Consider the following 15986-nt stretch of genomic DNA (forward strand, 5'->3'; position numbering starts at 1 on the left):
ATATATTTAGTATTACATATCTGTAATAATGATCAGACAATGCAGTGTGAAGTGTGCCCTGTCTCCAGTTACAGTGCTGGTTATAACTCCAATTACGTGCTGTTACGTCATCACAGCATCATGGCTAATGCTAAATGGCTAACTTAGACTTAGGAGTGTGACAACAAGCACAACACACGAACCTCCTACTTGTGTCTTTATAACAACCGACTTATAAAAACTCCTCTTTTATACGTGTTGTCTCTGTTGATATCCTGGGTCAGCTACACTGCTTCTCTCTATGGGTCTTTCTAGAATATGTGAGCTCCGCCGTTGCTTACCCCACTCTCCCTCCTGATCGATGGAGATGATGCCTGCCTCACTATCCATCACAGGGTATTGCCGATGATTTTCGAAGTCTAACGTTAAGTCGGATGACATCCTCTTTTGAATTCATTAGTATATTATCACACTGTAACAAAGCGCGATCATACCACTGTTGATCAAGCGGCTGTTTGGGGATGATCTTCCCGTTTAGATACACGTCTGACTTTACCGTCAGTCTACGGGTGCCGCCGAGGGACTTACAACCCGTCGCGCAGCGAGCATGGGCGCGCAGCTGGGAATTTTATTATAATAATTTATTTTATTGCCCTCTCATTCTCAAAACAAAAAACAGTAACAGATACACAGAATAGAAGACTGAGTTATAGCTATCTAAATGACATTAAGCAAAATAAGAGATCTTAAAAGAATTACAAGTAAGACATGTATATATATATAAATACACACACACATATAGGAAGAAAAAAATGAACAAAAACAACAACAAACAATGCGAGAGCGACAGTGACATTAAACAAAGACATTAAAAGTATTACAAATTGCAACGGTTTTAATGCTGCTGGAAAATTTACATCGCAGCTTGTAGTTCCTAACTGCGCCACTAGGCAGCAGGATAGTACTGCAGGCTCCACGGTACGGCGTGAAATGTTTAGTGTTCAAACGCTGATTTCTGTCGACACGCAGGAGCTGAGATCATGAGGCAGAAGTTGAGTAAGTCACTTATGTTAAGTTCTAAAGCAAACTCGTAATTTTAAAGACTACACCTGCATTTCCGCACTTTAAAAAAACCGAAAAAAATCCTGTAGTGTCCGAATATGGTTAAATAAAGGTAATGTTTTGGCAAGGGGTCATTTAAGAGACAAAAATATCTTGTCCATCAAAGTGTATATACAAAACGCAGTCTGCTTTGTGGTAGACACCAGTGTATTCTTCTCAGTAATTCGTTTTAGTTTAAAGTTCTTTACTTTAAGATGACATCCACCGCCAGCTTTCTCGCTTTCCCCCCTTTTTTTGACAGAGAGGCAAGGCATTGGAACCTTTTGCCTCATGCACATGATGATGTTTCACCATGAGTCATTAAGGCCACATGCACATCGTAGTCACATGAGAGTTGTCAGAAACACAAAAAACAAGGTGAAAAGTGATATCTAATCAGACCAGATTTTCACTGATACTTCCCATATGTTGGGTCTTATTGAAGCCAGAGTCAGTTTTGTGAGAGAGAAATTAAAAAACAAACAAATAAAGGTATTTTTTGAAGACAGATTCCTCGGTTTAGACTGGTCATTTTACCCCAGCAGCTACTGACAGGGCAGCGTTCTTAAGACAACCAAACTTGGCTGTAATAATGGTCAGAGGAGGTGTGAATTGCATGGACAGAATCTATCCACTCTGTCCAATTCCTGGGGTTCTGTGCTGCTGTGCAGGTCCATTCTGATGTGAACTGTACTTGAGTGTCAGAGAGTTCATCTTGGTGTAAATCTTTTTTAAAAACACACATACACACCTTGACAGCTACACAACTCTTCAACAGTAACGTACAGAGCACTAAATGGCCAAGCCCCAGATTATTTATCCAAGCTTCTCACAAAATACACTACTGCTCGCCGTCTCCGCTCACAGACTCAGAGTTTGTTGGTTGCTCCCAGAACACGTCTGAAGACGAAAGGGGACAGAGCCAGTCTGTGGCACCAAGGCTGTGGAACAGTCTACCTCTACAACTACGTTTGGTTGACTCTGTGGAATCCTTTAAAAAACAGTTAAAAACTTTACTGTTTAAACAAGCTTTCTGTTGACCAATGCTTTTTACATTTTTATATTTTAATTTACATTTAAACTCTATATTGTGTATATTGTGCATTTTGCTATTTATTGTACTGTTTATTTTAATCTCTGTGTGCAGCGCTTTGTGACTACCTGTCTATGAAAAGCGCTTAATAAATAAACTTTACTTACTTACTTACTTACACAGATTATATCTGCTACAATAATAGCTGGACACGCATAGACTCTGCTAGATGTTAGAGTGCGTTTTCAGTCCTAATTCTAGTTCTGTAAGTAAAACTTTATTTTTAGAGGTGGACGTAAATCAGATCATATAAAATCATTCCAATTTTACAAGAAAAAAAGCATGTTAAGACATTAAAAATGGACAAGTTAAGGGTCATCACTTCAGTAGCTAAACTCTAAGCAGTCCTGCATCAGAGATTTATGTATAGTTGAATAACGCGGGTAATTAATCAGCTCTTAAGAGTTATGTTTATAATTTGTGATTTTAAAATAACGCAGTCACCTTAAGTGACATTGTGTGCTAAAAATCAGCGGCAGGTGTACACTGGACTTAATCCTTCATGGGCATTTCAGGTCGTAGTGAGATTAACCTGAGGTGGTCTGGTTGATTCCCTGCTGGACTGGTTTGAAGCTTTTCTCAAGAAGAAATAGCCACTAGTTTAAACTTAATACTTCAAGGCAGAGACTTACATTGAGGTCGTCTACGTCTAAAAGTATATTGTGTTTACTTAGCAGGATATAGTTCTCTATGGTTCCAGTAGGGTTTTACTATTAACAGAACTCAAAATGCTAACTTTGTGGTGTCTTGATTATGGTAACAACGCAAGCATGTCTGTTTGGAGTCTGTGGACAGTTTGGGACTTATAATATTGATCGTGAGAAAAGCCCCTGAGAGCCAGACACGCAGAGCAGATTAACAGGTTAACCTGATATGTTGGCTGAATGGTTTAACAGAACATTTGTGTAAAATGGATTAGAGGCTTTGGTCATATTGCTGCTGCTGTTGGTGTAAAAGCTGCTACAACACGTCTCCTCCCTTTGTCTGAAACGCACCATTCATGCTGATGCTCTGTTCATTTTTTTTTAAAGTTCGAAGCAGACTTAATGAAGATTCTTTTTAAATATTCGGAGTAATTTTAAATGAACACCAGAGTAGAATTGATGATAATTAAGGGTGCCCTGTGTAATTTTGGGACAGGTAAAGCAGTCACATATATTTTATACAAATATGAACAGCTGATATAAACAGTGTATGTTGCCACTATAAATAACACACAGCACAATAGGAACACCATGTTATTTGAATATTATGCCCACTTTAACACACTCACAACAAGCTTTTTGTGTTGTTAATTCTTCACAGATCCCTTAGAATAAAACAATAACCCGTTATGAAACCAGTCTTTGTTACTTTACAATTAGCAGCCTGTAAAACACATACTTTGTTTCCATCTCTTGAGTTGAATTAATTAAAAAAGCTAAAGACTGCACAACTTGACAGACGTAAAATAGTACTTTTGCTCTATAAACATAATTCCCACTGGCTATTAGAATTGCACAACGTGTTGTTATTGCAGCATGGTGTGCAATGTTTCCTTAAATCTGAGGAAAGTGGACAAAGGGACAGTGGACCTAAAAAAAAAATCAGTACCAGAGAGATGCTAGCCATTCAGCTCATCCATGTACTGCTCACTGAAGGGTCACCATAAATGGTCTCAGTGGAGAAGTGGCTGTCATAAAGCCATTCTTAAGGAAGGGAAATGGGTAGAAAAGGCTGACGTATGCCAAAAAATCATTGAAGCAAAGTAAGATGACAAAAGTGAAACAAAAAACTGGAGAAATTTTTCCTGAAGACTACTTAAAGAAATTACAAGAAAGCTTGCCTATGAGAGTTCAGGCCATGTGGAATAATAACGGTGGTCATACCACATATTGACTTTCAGGCCTTTTAGAATTGCATAAACTCTAGATATTATCACAATACTTAACGCACGATACGATATTATTGCAATTTTTTAAATATTTTGCGATATTCAGATTCTGTACATAAAGGTAAACTTTATCAATATTCATTTTCTCTAATATCAAAGTCTCACACTCAGTCTTTCTCTCATTTCAGTTTTATTGTTGACAAACTGAACGGTTTGTATTACAGTCTAGTCCAACTTAACTGAATCAACCATCTGGTACAATTATAGCTATTCTGAACTATGCAGTTTATGAAAACTATGCAGCCCCTTCAGCAACTGAAGAATTTGAAAGTAAATTAAAACAAAATATAATTTTACATTAAATAAAAAAGTTTTAAACTTAATTAAAATAAAACATGTCTTAAATTAAAATAAGTAAACTGTCATGTTTATTGCTGCCAAAAACAAGTTAAACACATTTGGACAGTGAAGGAATGTCAGGATTCTTGCTCAGAAAAAGGATCAACATGCTCTGAAGTCAGAGCATGTTCCAGTCCACAAAAACTTTTTGTAACAAAATATCAATTTCTGCTGTCCCTGTATCGATACATTATTAGCAAACAAAATATCACAATACTACACAGTATCGATTTTTTTCCCCCACCCCTAATAAACTCTGGTTTTGCCTGATATACTTTATTTCAATTTATATTGAAACATATTTCAATAAATCATTGTAAGTGCTTCTAATTTCCCTAGCAACATAAAGAAAACGAGGGTTAGCTTAGGATGTTTCACTGTACTGTAGATCAGTAAGTAGAAAAAAAGCCATTTTTTTAAGCAGAAAAGGTTTTCAGTCTGTGTGTTCTTGTCTCTCAGTTCATTTTCTTTTTTTTAATGCAAGATAACAGTTTCCTCTCATACTGCTTCCTCAAAACACTTTTGAAAACAGGGTTAAATAAACTCCATTTAGACCAATAACAGAAGATGTAGACCAGGGGTGTCAAACTCAAATACACAGTGGGCCAAAATTCAAAGCTGGAACAAAGTCGCGGGCTAACATTAATATTTATTGGAAAAAAAAATCTTCCTCTAGATCAGTGGTTCTTAACCTGGGTTCGATCGAACCCTAGGGGTTCGGTGAGTCGGTCTCAGGGGTTCGGCAGAGCCTCCGCCATGACATGCACGGCTCATTTTGTGCACCAGTAAAAAAACATATCTATGTCTTGAATTTGAAAAAAAATCATATTTTATTTTTCACTAAAGAGGGGTTCAGTGAATGCGCATATGAAACTGGTGGGGTTCGGTACCTCCAACAAGGTTAAGAACCACTGCTCCAGATATAAGAATGAATCTTTTCTTATGGACTCAAACAAGTTTTGCTGAAAAACTGAATGTGGAACAAGCAAAGCTTAATACTAAACAATATATATATTAGCTGTATAATACCAGTAGGCCAGCTCTGATAGTAATTTGGTATGGCTTCGCAGGCTAAATGTAATTAGGCCAAATTTGGCCCGCGGGCCAGAGTTTGACACCTATTATCTAGACGGTGCCCCATGATTTCTCTAACAGGATTTTGCTCAGAGATGAGAAACAAGCAACAGAGCAAGACTCGAGTCAGATGACTTGATGACTGAAAAAGAAGAAAAAGTTGATTACAGCACGTTACTATACTCAATTTATTGGTTGTTTACAGTAATTTGTTACAGTTAATGCTTTGGTGGTTACGTTCTGATGCTCTTGTTCTTTGTCATGATGGTTAAAGAGGTGAAACAACACACTATTGTTCACAGGGATCTAAATGCTGTATGAATAAATTTACATTTACTCATAAAACATTAAGGAGTATCTTGTTAGGAATGTATTGCTGAAACAAATAAACACATAAATAAAATAAAGACCACAGTGAGTGAACAAAGAGCCCCACGCTGGCCATGAGACAATGTAAACTTAATCAAGGAACCAAAAGTAGATGGTGTCATTTATTTGACAGCAGGCTTTAATTAGCATTTACCACAAAACAAATTCCTGTAAATGTGGCAGAGGCCTCGTGCTTTGGTGAGTTGACAGCATGTTTCCAGTCAGGCTTTTCATGCCTAAAAGATCATTTTGCTGCCACTGAGTACATCTGTCACTTGATATTGAAATTGTGTCTACATATTTGATTGGGTTTTTGTGCAGTTGTAATTATGCACTGGTGTTTTATGAAAAGACAGCCATACTTTCCTCCCCTGCGGCCATGAGGAGAAGAACTTTACTTAGCAGTGAAAAGGAGCGAGAAAGTTGGGCTACAAGCCTCTTCTAAGCAAAGAGAAAACCCCTTTTGCGAAAAGGACTTTGAGCTACATTTCATCTTTTGTCTGCCAGATTGATGAGCTATGAGATGGATGATGTTCTGTAGTGCTCTGTGGCATTGTCTTATCCCAACCCGCACAAAGAGGGAGAACACTTATCATCGCAGGCTTATGTAGGCTATTGAGCAGGGGGCAGGGGTTGTCAGAATGGTGAAGAGGGGTCCAGGAGGGTGGGGGTGGTGGAAGTCCCTCGGATAAAGCGTGATGGAGATGGGCTCATGGCTGCGGAGGCAGATGGAGAGAGTCATCTCCCATGACGACGCAGCTAGAACTTCCATCCCGAAGCCAGAGAAGGACACATGCAGAAAGGAACAAGGAAAATACAGGAAGCGGGCCAAAAGAATGGTGAAAGACTGAAAAAAATGAACGCACCTATAAGCTGGTGCTGTTTACATGAATGCGTGCGAAGGGGTGATTAAAGGTGGCTTAAACAGACGGTTTGGTTAAGGTTTCAGTTGGCCTCTTAGCTGCACTGTGACTTGTTAGCAGGTAGCCCAGGTTTGTCGAGCTTGGTTTAGGATTAGGCTTTAGGACAGTTTGGTGGGAATGGGGCTGTGAATACAAAGGGATTAGTGCAAAGGGTTGCTTCACTGAGTGGGCTTGAATGGGTGTGTGTGAGCAGGATGGGTGGGTGGGTGGGGAATGAGATCTGAAGTTGATGGATGGATTAGATGATCGCCAAAATAAAACATTAGGCAATTGAATGAATGAATGAATAAATAAATAAAATATAATAGATTAAAAAAAGGTTTTAAACTATACATGTGGATTTGAGCAGATTTTTATAATGTGAATTAATTTTTTTAATAAAGCATAAAAACCAATATGAACATATGTTTTTAGAATTTCAAAATTTTAATTAAAGAAAAAAATACACATATAAACACACAGACTCTTATATCTATCGATATATATATATATATATATATATATATATATATGTGTGTGTGTGTGTGTGTGTGTGTGTGTGTGTGTGTATGTAATTCCCACGTCCCCCCTTTTTGAGCCAGAGTGCAAAAAAAGCCCTACCAAAATCATTTCAATGCCTTGAACCATGTGCCACCATTAGGAACACACAAAGAGAGAGCTGACAAATGACCATTTTAATGCCTCTGTTTGACTTTAATGAATTTATATGTTATCTGGCCCTAATGGAAGGCTGCGCTGAGGGGCTGGCGCAAGGCCATAACAAATGAAAAGCTCTGATTAGTGTAGAATGAGCTGAGAAAAAAACCCCATTCATCTTGGTTAGCATCCTCCTGTGCTCTTTTATGGGTCGCTGTTACAAGGACGGGAGTGCCGGGGTGCCTGTCCTATTAGCGGGGCAGCCCAAAGGCCCGCTGAGTGGTCAGCGGCCGGGCGTTGACGGAGCGTCTGCCCGCTCTGCAGTTCAAGACTGTGAATGCCTCAGTGCGGCTTGACTCCTAAATAACCTTCTGAGGTACCGGGAGCTTCACCCCTACATGACCCCGCACTGTGAACAGGGGTGTGTGTGGGGGGGCTCCGGGGGGGTACCCAGACCAGGACTCACACTAACAATTAGGTAAACACTGGAGAGATCCCTTCACAGGAAGACGGCAGGAGATTAAAAAGAGTGTTTTGCATTTGGAAATGTTATAGTCACAGATTTAAGAGGCTTTAAGCAAAGCCAAATGAGATATTTAATTGGAGTTAATAACCCACCAAATACAGATTAAGCCGGATAATTTAGGAGCTGGGAAGCAGGTGTTTGTTTTTGGAGTTGTGCGTAGGCTGCAAATAATAAAGCTTTTTTTTTTTTAATCGCATGATTTTATGAGAAGAAGGTAAAGAATCTGTGTCAGATAAGTACAGACTCTAAAGTCAGTGGAGCAATTATTTTAAAATATAAGGATAACGTTACCTATTGTATTTAAACTGGTTGTCATGCCCAAACATATCGCCTGTCATCAATAAAATCCAGCTTGCATTCCCTTCCTAAACCGACTAGATTTATTTTCATTGGCCTATTAAAGATTGATCTGATTACGCTGCCTATAAATAGGAAGAAGACGACGCGTAGGCTGTAAAACACCTTATTTCTTTCTTTCTGTCGCCAAAGTAACATTTTACTGTGAAAATATTGCAACACAGTGTCGCTGCAGGAGAGATGTTTCGTCATGATCGTGTTGGAGCTTGATATCGACCACTGTTGTCATTGGGAGAAGCCCTGTTTTTGCCGCCCCCTCCCTCGCTGGGCCCCTGTGTAGAGCCGCCTTGCAGAGAGAGTTCAGTCGGGCTGGGAGAGGAATGTGCTGGGATGCGGAGCAGCACCGACTGTAGGAAATCGACGCAACAACTCGCGCAGTATGGACAGCAATGATCCATATCTACACCTCAGTGAGTACTCTTGAGTATTTTAGCCCGGGTCCGATCTTGCCGCGGTGCTCCCCGCGAAGCCGCTGCGTTTTGTTGCGACTTGAGCGGCGAGCGCGTTTGTTTTATGGCGTCTTCTCTCTCCGGTCAGCGAGCGGTGCGCGAAAGTGTTCTCGGACTTTAACCACCAACTGCTGTGTGTGGATCCTGTTGTTACGCTTGCTCTTAAATAATCGCTTTAGAACAGCGCGAATTGAAACGAAAGATGCGGTCACTGCAAAAGTCAGGTGATCGTGGCTGTGCCGGTCGGGCAAGGTCAGAGGTTGGCACTTTAATTGCGCTTATGTAATTTATGGTGCTTGTCGCGCGTCTCTTGCTAAACAGTTTGAGACAGAAACACAATTTATTGGTCTGGGTAGGTCGTCAGATCCAGAGAGGGGGAAAGCGTTCAACTGCGCAGAGGAATGGCGGATTTCCACTGATAAACAAACTTATAGGCTCCCTCTTTGTGGGAGAAAGGAGTGCAGCGTGCTAGACGCGCCCTGGCCACCGCCGTGGCCATATTCAACTGAATGACAGCGTGATGTGATTTTGCTCAGTAAAGCTGTGCTCTGATCTGACTCGGTGACTTTGCCCTTGAACCAGTGGATTGGATTTGTTCTGTTATCCTTCTTGTGGCCGCTTAAAATCATCTGAGACAAGGAAATAGGACGTCTTGGAGCAACACGTGGGACACACTACTTACAGAAATATCCTGTGCCATTTAAGTGTTTAGTTGAAACCGAATGTGGTCTAATAGGCTTGCGCATATAGTCTCATTAGGTCACACACACTTATCCTACCATGTATTTTAGCGCAGTGATTGGAAAACCTAAAGTGGTTTTACTTGTCTTGTGTGGGGAAAAGAAAATCTAATAGCAGGCTAACTCTTTGAAGGCAAAACTGTACCGCCTGTTTATGCTATCACAGATATCTTTGCACCATTTGGAGGGGCTGAGTATTGTTTCCATAATGAATGTGGCTCCCAGGGGAATGACATGACATCTGGATAGGAGAGTGTGTTGAGAGAAACCCACAGTGTACAAGTAATGGAGCAGTCCCTCAGGGCTAAACTCTTTCTTCTTCTCTTTAAAGATCTGTTATGATTGGGCAGTAGTGGCATCCTAAGATATTAATAGATATTAGCCAATCGTGTTTCTGCATTAAAGTTCCACTGTGCGATTTAAACACTGTTCTTTTCCAAAATTGCATTGGTTTTGGTTTAAACAGAGTCTGTTCTCCACAGTAATGCTGCTGTAGCATTACTCACTACCCGCAAAGGCTAGAGGTCTGTCTTAAACGCGAAATAGTCATAATTTTTGGTATGAAAAAAATGAATTATGAATAAATCTTAAAGTAGTTCTCATAAACCAGGATTAGCTGAATCCTCCTCTTCTGGTGCATTCGCTTTTGAATGTTGGTAGTAAAGCCACAGAGCGAAATGAAAACCACAACCACTGAAAGTCATTTCAGATCTTGTTTTGTCTGTGTGTTGGCTCACAGCTATGATTTAGGATGCACCAAAGCACGTAGGAAAACAGGGCCATAAACAGTACTTGTATTCTGACTTGAAAATGCTCACCCTTTGTAATCTGTCAGGAGCGTGAAGCTGAGGCGAAGCAGTGTGGAGTCAAAAAAAAAAAACAGTCTGGTGATTATGTGCAGATTGCTTCACGATCCACCTCTTCCTCCTCTTGGCTTTTCCCAGACTTGTTATGTTTCAGCAGGTTTGATGCAGGAGCTTAAAGTAGAATCAGCATTTCTTTTCTCTCTCTCAGCACTTCAGCATTTTTTTATTTTCCGTCAGTGGAAGTGATTCTAGACAAGCTGATGAGCGCGTATTTTGGTACATTTGACGGTGAGAACTTATTTGGCGCGCACAACAGGGAGGTCACGACAGAAAGAAGAACTGGATTGAAACCCGGGTGAGGGGATGGATGGGGGTGAGGGGGTGGTTTGAGAACTCATCACTTCCTAGGGATCAACAGTTGACCTCCCGGTGCAGGCTCAGACAGAAGCAGGAGGACACCCACACACATTCACACGCCCATGCCTATTCTTCACAGCTGCGCAGTAGCTTGTATGAGTAACTCCTTTACAACAGACTGTGACCGTGATGGCACGTGACTTAAAGAATGTGAGTTTTACCTTTTGACTGTCAAGTCCCCGCAGTAATAAAACCTCCGCCCCTCCCACTGCTGCAGAATTAAATACACCACACAGGTAGAGAAGGTGTGGCTCTTTGCAGGTATTTGCTCAAGGATCCCATAGCTTGTGACATGCAGTACCTCTGTGTCCACACATTCATTAGCACACAATACCTACAAAAGGTTTATTTTCAGGCCTTTTTTAAGTGAGCGTGTGCGTATTTGTGTTTCCGCGTAAAATAGTCAGCTCGCCTTGATTGTGTGTTTGAGCGGATGCCAATTGTGAGAGCAGGATGAGGGAAAAGAGGGGGCAAAAAGAGGCCATTCTCTGGGCTAATTGCCAGTAATTAGTCATTAGTGAAGAAGGTCAAATCCTTGATTTAATTCCAGCTTTAATCAAGCAGAGAACCTTCAAAGGCTCACGTGCTAAAGCAATGTTTAGTTATGAGATGCATTGAGCTATTTCTGATTTCAACGACTTATCTAATTTGAGTTTTTAATTTGTTCACTGCTTTGAAGGCGTCTTAACATCTGGCTCCTTTTTCCATCGGATATTCAATAAATTGTCATTTCCTGCAACAGGACTTCTCAGTGTGTGCAAGCTTTAAGTTGCACCTGCGCACACAGAACTAAAGCTGTTGATGCATCTGCGATATTATTCCTAGAGGGAACATTACTTGATTACTTAATTGATAGAAAACTGTTTGCCAGCAGTGCTACTATTAGTTTGAGAAGTGCAGAGTGGTTCGCTCTTACCGCTCTGCTAAAAAAGCTGGAGTGCAGTGAATAATAGTAATAAATATATGGAATCAAATAAGAATTAGAAAGTAGTCACACAGGAAAATATTTGAGGATTCAGTAGTGAAAATGCAATAATCTGCTTGTGGATTTGTGCAGGTTTTTCAATTTAATTAAAAAATGCTAAATGTGTGTTAAAGTCTTCCACTGGAAATGGATCAAACATTCCCTAGTTTACTACGTGCATGATGTGAATTATTTCTTTTTGTCTTTCTTTGTCATTCATAATTGCAGTTAAGTATTTACTGGTGTTTGCACAAAACAGGCAGTTAGAAGCCATAACCTCGAGTTCCAGGCACATTTTTAGACAGTTGTAAACTGACTCTGTAGGAAAAGGTGCTGGAAGTTTCTTAGCTTTACATTTGTAGCCCCAAGTTCTTTTCACCAATGGCGTTCAGGCAACTTTGTTTGCATTTCAATAACTTTTCAACATTTTCTTCAGTTGTGTGCATACAATCACCTGTGAAATGAACAGGAAGGTTTGACCCGGATTTCCAGTATCCGCTGTTTGGATATCCTCGCCGCACAGGAAGCTGCGAAAATTGGCCGTTGGCTTTGCAGGCCAAGTCAGCAGACTAGCTGATGTGTTCCCATGTTGACAGAATAATGTATGTGGAGTCAGTTCCAAAACAAGCACATGCTTAGAAAGTTTAAGCACTGTGGAACTCATTTATACTGTTATAGGAGTGTGATTAATGAGCGCACGTTCATAAATCAATAGATGCTAGTTTGACTGACCAGCCCAAAGATTTCTCATGGTGCTTTTTTTGTCCTGTGGGTGCACAAATAGCAGCAACAGGTAACAGCTAAGCACATTAGATCTCATTAAACCTCTCCACGAAGAACATGCTGGAAACCTCGCTTGGTTATTTTTAATGCTTTGAGAGTGCCGTTTTAGTGTGCTGCTCCTGTCTCACTTCTACAGAGCATCAACATGTAGCAGAAGCACACATTTCCCTTCTCTTTTCTGCTTTTCCACTGTATTTTCCTATAAATATCTAAACAGCTGAATATGCCACACGATTATGTCCTCAGTGCTGTCAGAAATCACTACCAGCAGAAAGAGCAGGCCATAAGCAAACCTTTCTCCTGAGGTGACAGTACGCTGATTACATTATTAGAAGTTTAGATTTAAGAATGTAGCCTAAATTTAGGGCTGCCAATTATCTTCTTCCCGCGCCTTAACAAACCATAATACATCTGTGATCACTAATTATGGCTCTCGGGGTTAATTTCACGTATTTTATGTGGGCCATGACACACTAATATAACACAGCGTGCTTTTCAGAAGGATTGTATTATTTTAATTTCTCCCTCTGGGATTTCTTAAAGAGACGCTAGCGTTTCTCCTCTTCCGTCATGTTCTCCTCTTATGTGTCGGGCCGCTGAGTCACGGGAGGAGGACAAAGCCAAACGAGTGTCACTGAGAGTATACGGTTACTAGTGGTTCTCCTTTAAACACTGTATAGACGATCCAATAACTTGCTGGGTAGTCTGCGCAAGAAGGCTCTGAGTTGGATGGACACAAGAAATGGGAAGTTTCTGGTGCCATATCTCAGTTTGAATATCTGAAGAAGAACATTGGATACATTGGAAGGATAAATTAGAAGGAACACTTTAACATTTACGGGTTGGTCTATTTTGTGGTGATAATAACACGTTGCCTTGCCTCTGTCATCACTAAACAAGTCGAACATCTACTTCTTGCATGCATATTTTTAAGTCTAAAACTTATTACCTGTTTTAAAAGCCTGCTGTAGTAGACGCAGTCTTCCACCAAGGGTTACTTTTGCAGATCAAATCCGTCTCTGCATGGTTTATTTAGCTTCCCTCAGGATTTCTCATGTATTGTTCCTCGCTGCCTTTAAGTTATATTTTTGGCCTGCGTGTGCATCTGGATTTTCACTTCGCCCTGTGTTTTCCTGGCTATCCTAGAGCACCTAAAAAAGACAATTCCTGACTTCCTGGAATGCTATCACACTTGTTAAACACACGAACATATTCACAGAGGCGACTCAACTGAACATGCTGCTAACAATACCTTTAAGCTTGTATGCTGGCACAGTTATTTCACAGCGTGATATGGTGTTAAGTTATTTTTGGCAAGACAAAATAGAACTTCAACCTCTGACCACTTCTTGTCACCCACTCAACACACGTCATTTATAAAAACCTGCAAAACAGAAAGAGAATTTGTGATAAATGCTTTTAAAAAACAAGGAGAACGTAGTGAAGAAATGTCACTGACATATAATAACCTTTGGACTGTATTAGTGTCTTCACACCGTCTTCCCTTGCTCTTTAGTCCTGAACCCTTTTTAGAGGAAGTAATTGGAAACGTCTGGTTGTACTGTACTTTTAAGCAACCCCTTCCACCATGACCTCCCCCAACCGCGCCCCCCTCTGGTCAGACCTCCTGGTTGTAGCACTACAACAGGTGTTTCTGTATAGATAGAGAGGGAGATAAAGAGAGAGGAGAAACATGAGTTGAGTGGGCGGTAGAGGAGCTGATTTGTGCTGCAGTCGGGCAGCAAACAGTTCCTGTGGGATTGATCTCTGGGGAAGGATAATCTGGGTAATCCTATAACCGGCGCTGTTGGACTCCGCCTCTTTTGCTCTTCACGGAGGCCCCCCCATGCCTCCCTCTACACGCCGACCCTTCCGTCCCGTTCTTCTCTGAAAAGTGCTCGATTGAGCCTCCACCAAGCCGGCACGTTGAGTCTGACACCTGGTCCTGAGCGACTCGTGTTCTTCCAGCGCTGCCATTAGGGCCTGAAGACATGTGGCATCCAGTGGCATCACCTGGAAGTGGGGGCAGCCCTGGAACGGAAATAGGTTATGGTCACTGTGAGTAGCTGGGTTTTGTTTTTAGTGTGTGTGTGTGTGTGTGTGTGTGTGTGTGTGGAGTCATTCTGATGCAACGCGTCTCTTCTGTGGGTTTCAACAGAAGTGAAGCTTGAGCACGAAAAGCTAGTGGTGCACAGATGCATTTGAGTAATGCCTCTAATCCCTGTGCACTCTTTGATGAAGTTATTTTGAATTTCTTTCTTCCGGGCAGAAACCAACAACTCTCATGGCAATTGCATCTGCAGATCGTTAGACCCGTTTTTCTTTTTCTTTTATATATTCTTCTCTCACCCATGTTGTATATATCCCTCACTAAAAAATAACGAAACATTTAATTATTTTTTTTTAATCAAGGAACTGCATCTTTAAATCTATTTCCAGGATCTTCGCTGCTAACAGATTAGTTCCTGCTTTTATCATCACTGGGTCATTTTAACAAGTCGTGGCAGGTACAAGGTTTTCCAGTTGGAGATCGGGATCTAGAACTAGTGACTCACTTGAATTCTCAGATGAGTTCAGTGGGGTTGTCACCCAGTCTAAAAGGATGCTTCCAGCTCTCTTTGCCTTGTCCTTTGCTGTCTCTTTATCTCTCAACACTTGTCCCTTCCTGTTAGCCCTCTTCATCACGCTTTCTTTCTCCATTTGTGTCACACTGTCTGTCACCTTTCCATCAACAGCCTCAGTGATGTGTTTGTTTCCTTTTTTTTTTTTTTTTTTCTATCCTTCCTGAAGAGGTGTGGGAAGTATTGGTGTGAGCCATTAAGTGGCTTCTCTGTCTAGAGAATATGTATATCTGCAAATTGTGCATTTTAGAGCACCCTTGTGTTTTTGAGTGTCCTTGAGAAACCAATTCTCCTGAAAATACTAAAGTTGTTCAGTGGATTTTCTTGGCCTGGGTGGAAGTATGGTCTGAGGACAGTAATATAGTCTAATACAGACTTTCAAACCTGGCAGTCCAAGTGTTTTATGTTCATGGTTATGCTTATTATTGGCTCTTTCTGTTCTGATCATTCATTAAAAGCACCGCAGGACATTTGACAAAGCTGTGATTAAATCCATATTATGCTGAGCTTCAGCTATGTTGATGAAATGCAGTGTTGCCCATTTAGTAGGAGCAATTCAATAAAACTTAAACAACAGGACTATAGCTTAATAAATGCTGGCAGTTTTGCATGTTTTTCAACAGTCCAGTACAAATTGATTGATATGGCATTAAACCGGAGCCACCATATGGTTTCATAATGATTTTCCTTGTCTGAAAAAGCGATTAGTTTATAGGAACTTTTAAAGCAACCAAGCACTGGGTTTAAATAAATTTGATTCCATGCTAACTTTAAACCTATTTCTGTTATTTGATTTTCACATTTTAGTTGCTTTGGCAATGTGGAGTAAATCATAGCTAAGAATAATCTTTAGAACAGCAGTCTCCAACCTTTTTT

General features: G+C 40.6%; 2 protein-coding genes across 6 annotated transcripts in view; one reads left to right on the forward strand and one right to left on the reverse strand.

Annotated features, from left to right (window-relative positions):
* Positions 1-542, reverse strand: part of atf6 (activating transcription factor 6) — a 34795-nt gene extending 34253 nt beyond the window's left edge. Inside the window, exon 1 of the mRNA XM_085152116.1 lies at positions 321-542. Within this exon, the coding sequence (XP_085008242.1) occupies positions 321-420 (100 nt within the window). The 5' untranslated portion in view covers positions 421-542. The remainder of the gene's footprint in view (positions 1-320) is intronic.
* Positions 543-929: 387 nt separating this feature from the next.
* rxrgb (retinoid X receptor, gamma b) overlaps positions 930-15986 on the forward strand; it is a 35588-nt gene continuing 20531 nt past the window's right edge. Inside the window, exon 1 of one of the 5 annotated variants that reach the window (XM_085152134.1) lies at positions 930-1035. In XM_085152134.1, coding sequence (XP_085008260.1) covers positions 1020-1035 — 16 coding nt within the window. In that variant the 5' untranslated portion in view covers positions 930-1019. The other 4 variants (XM_085152133.1, XM_085152135.1, XM_085152131.1 and 1 more) reach the window with 4 other exon arrangements.

This window comes from Neolamprologus multifasciatus, chromosome 23, assembly GCF_963576455.1.
Source record: "Neolamprologus multifasciatus chromosome 23, fNeoMul1.2, whole genome shotgun sequence".
NCBI classification, from domain to species: domain Eukaryota; kingdom Metazoa; phylum Chordata; class Actinopteri; order Cichliformes; family Cichlidae; genus Neolamprologus; species Neolamprologus multifasciatus.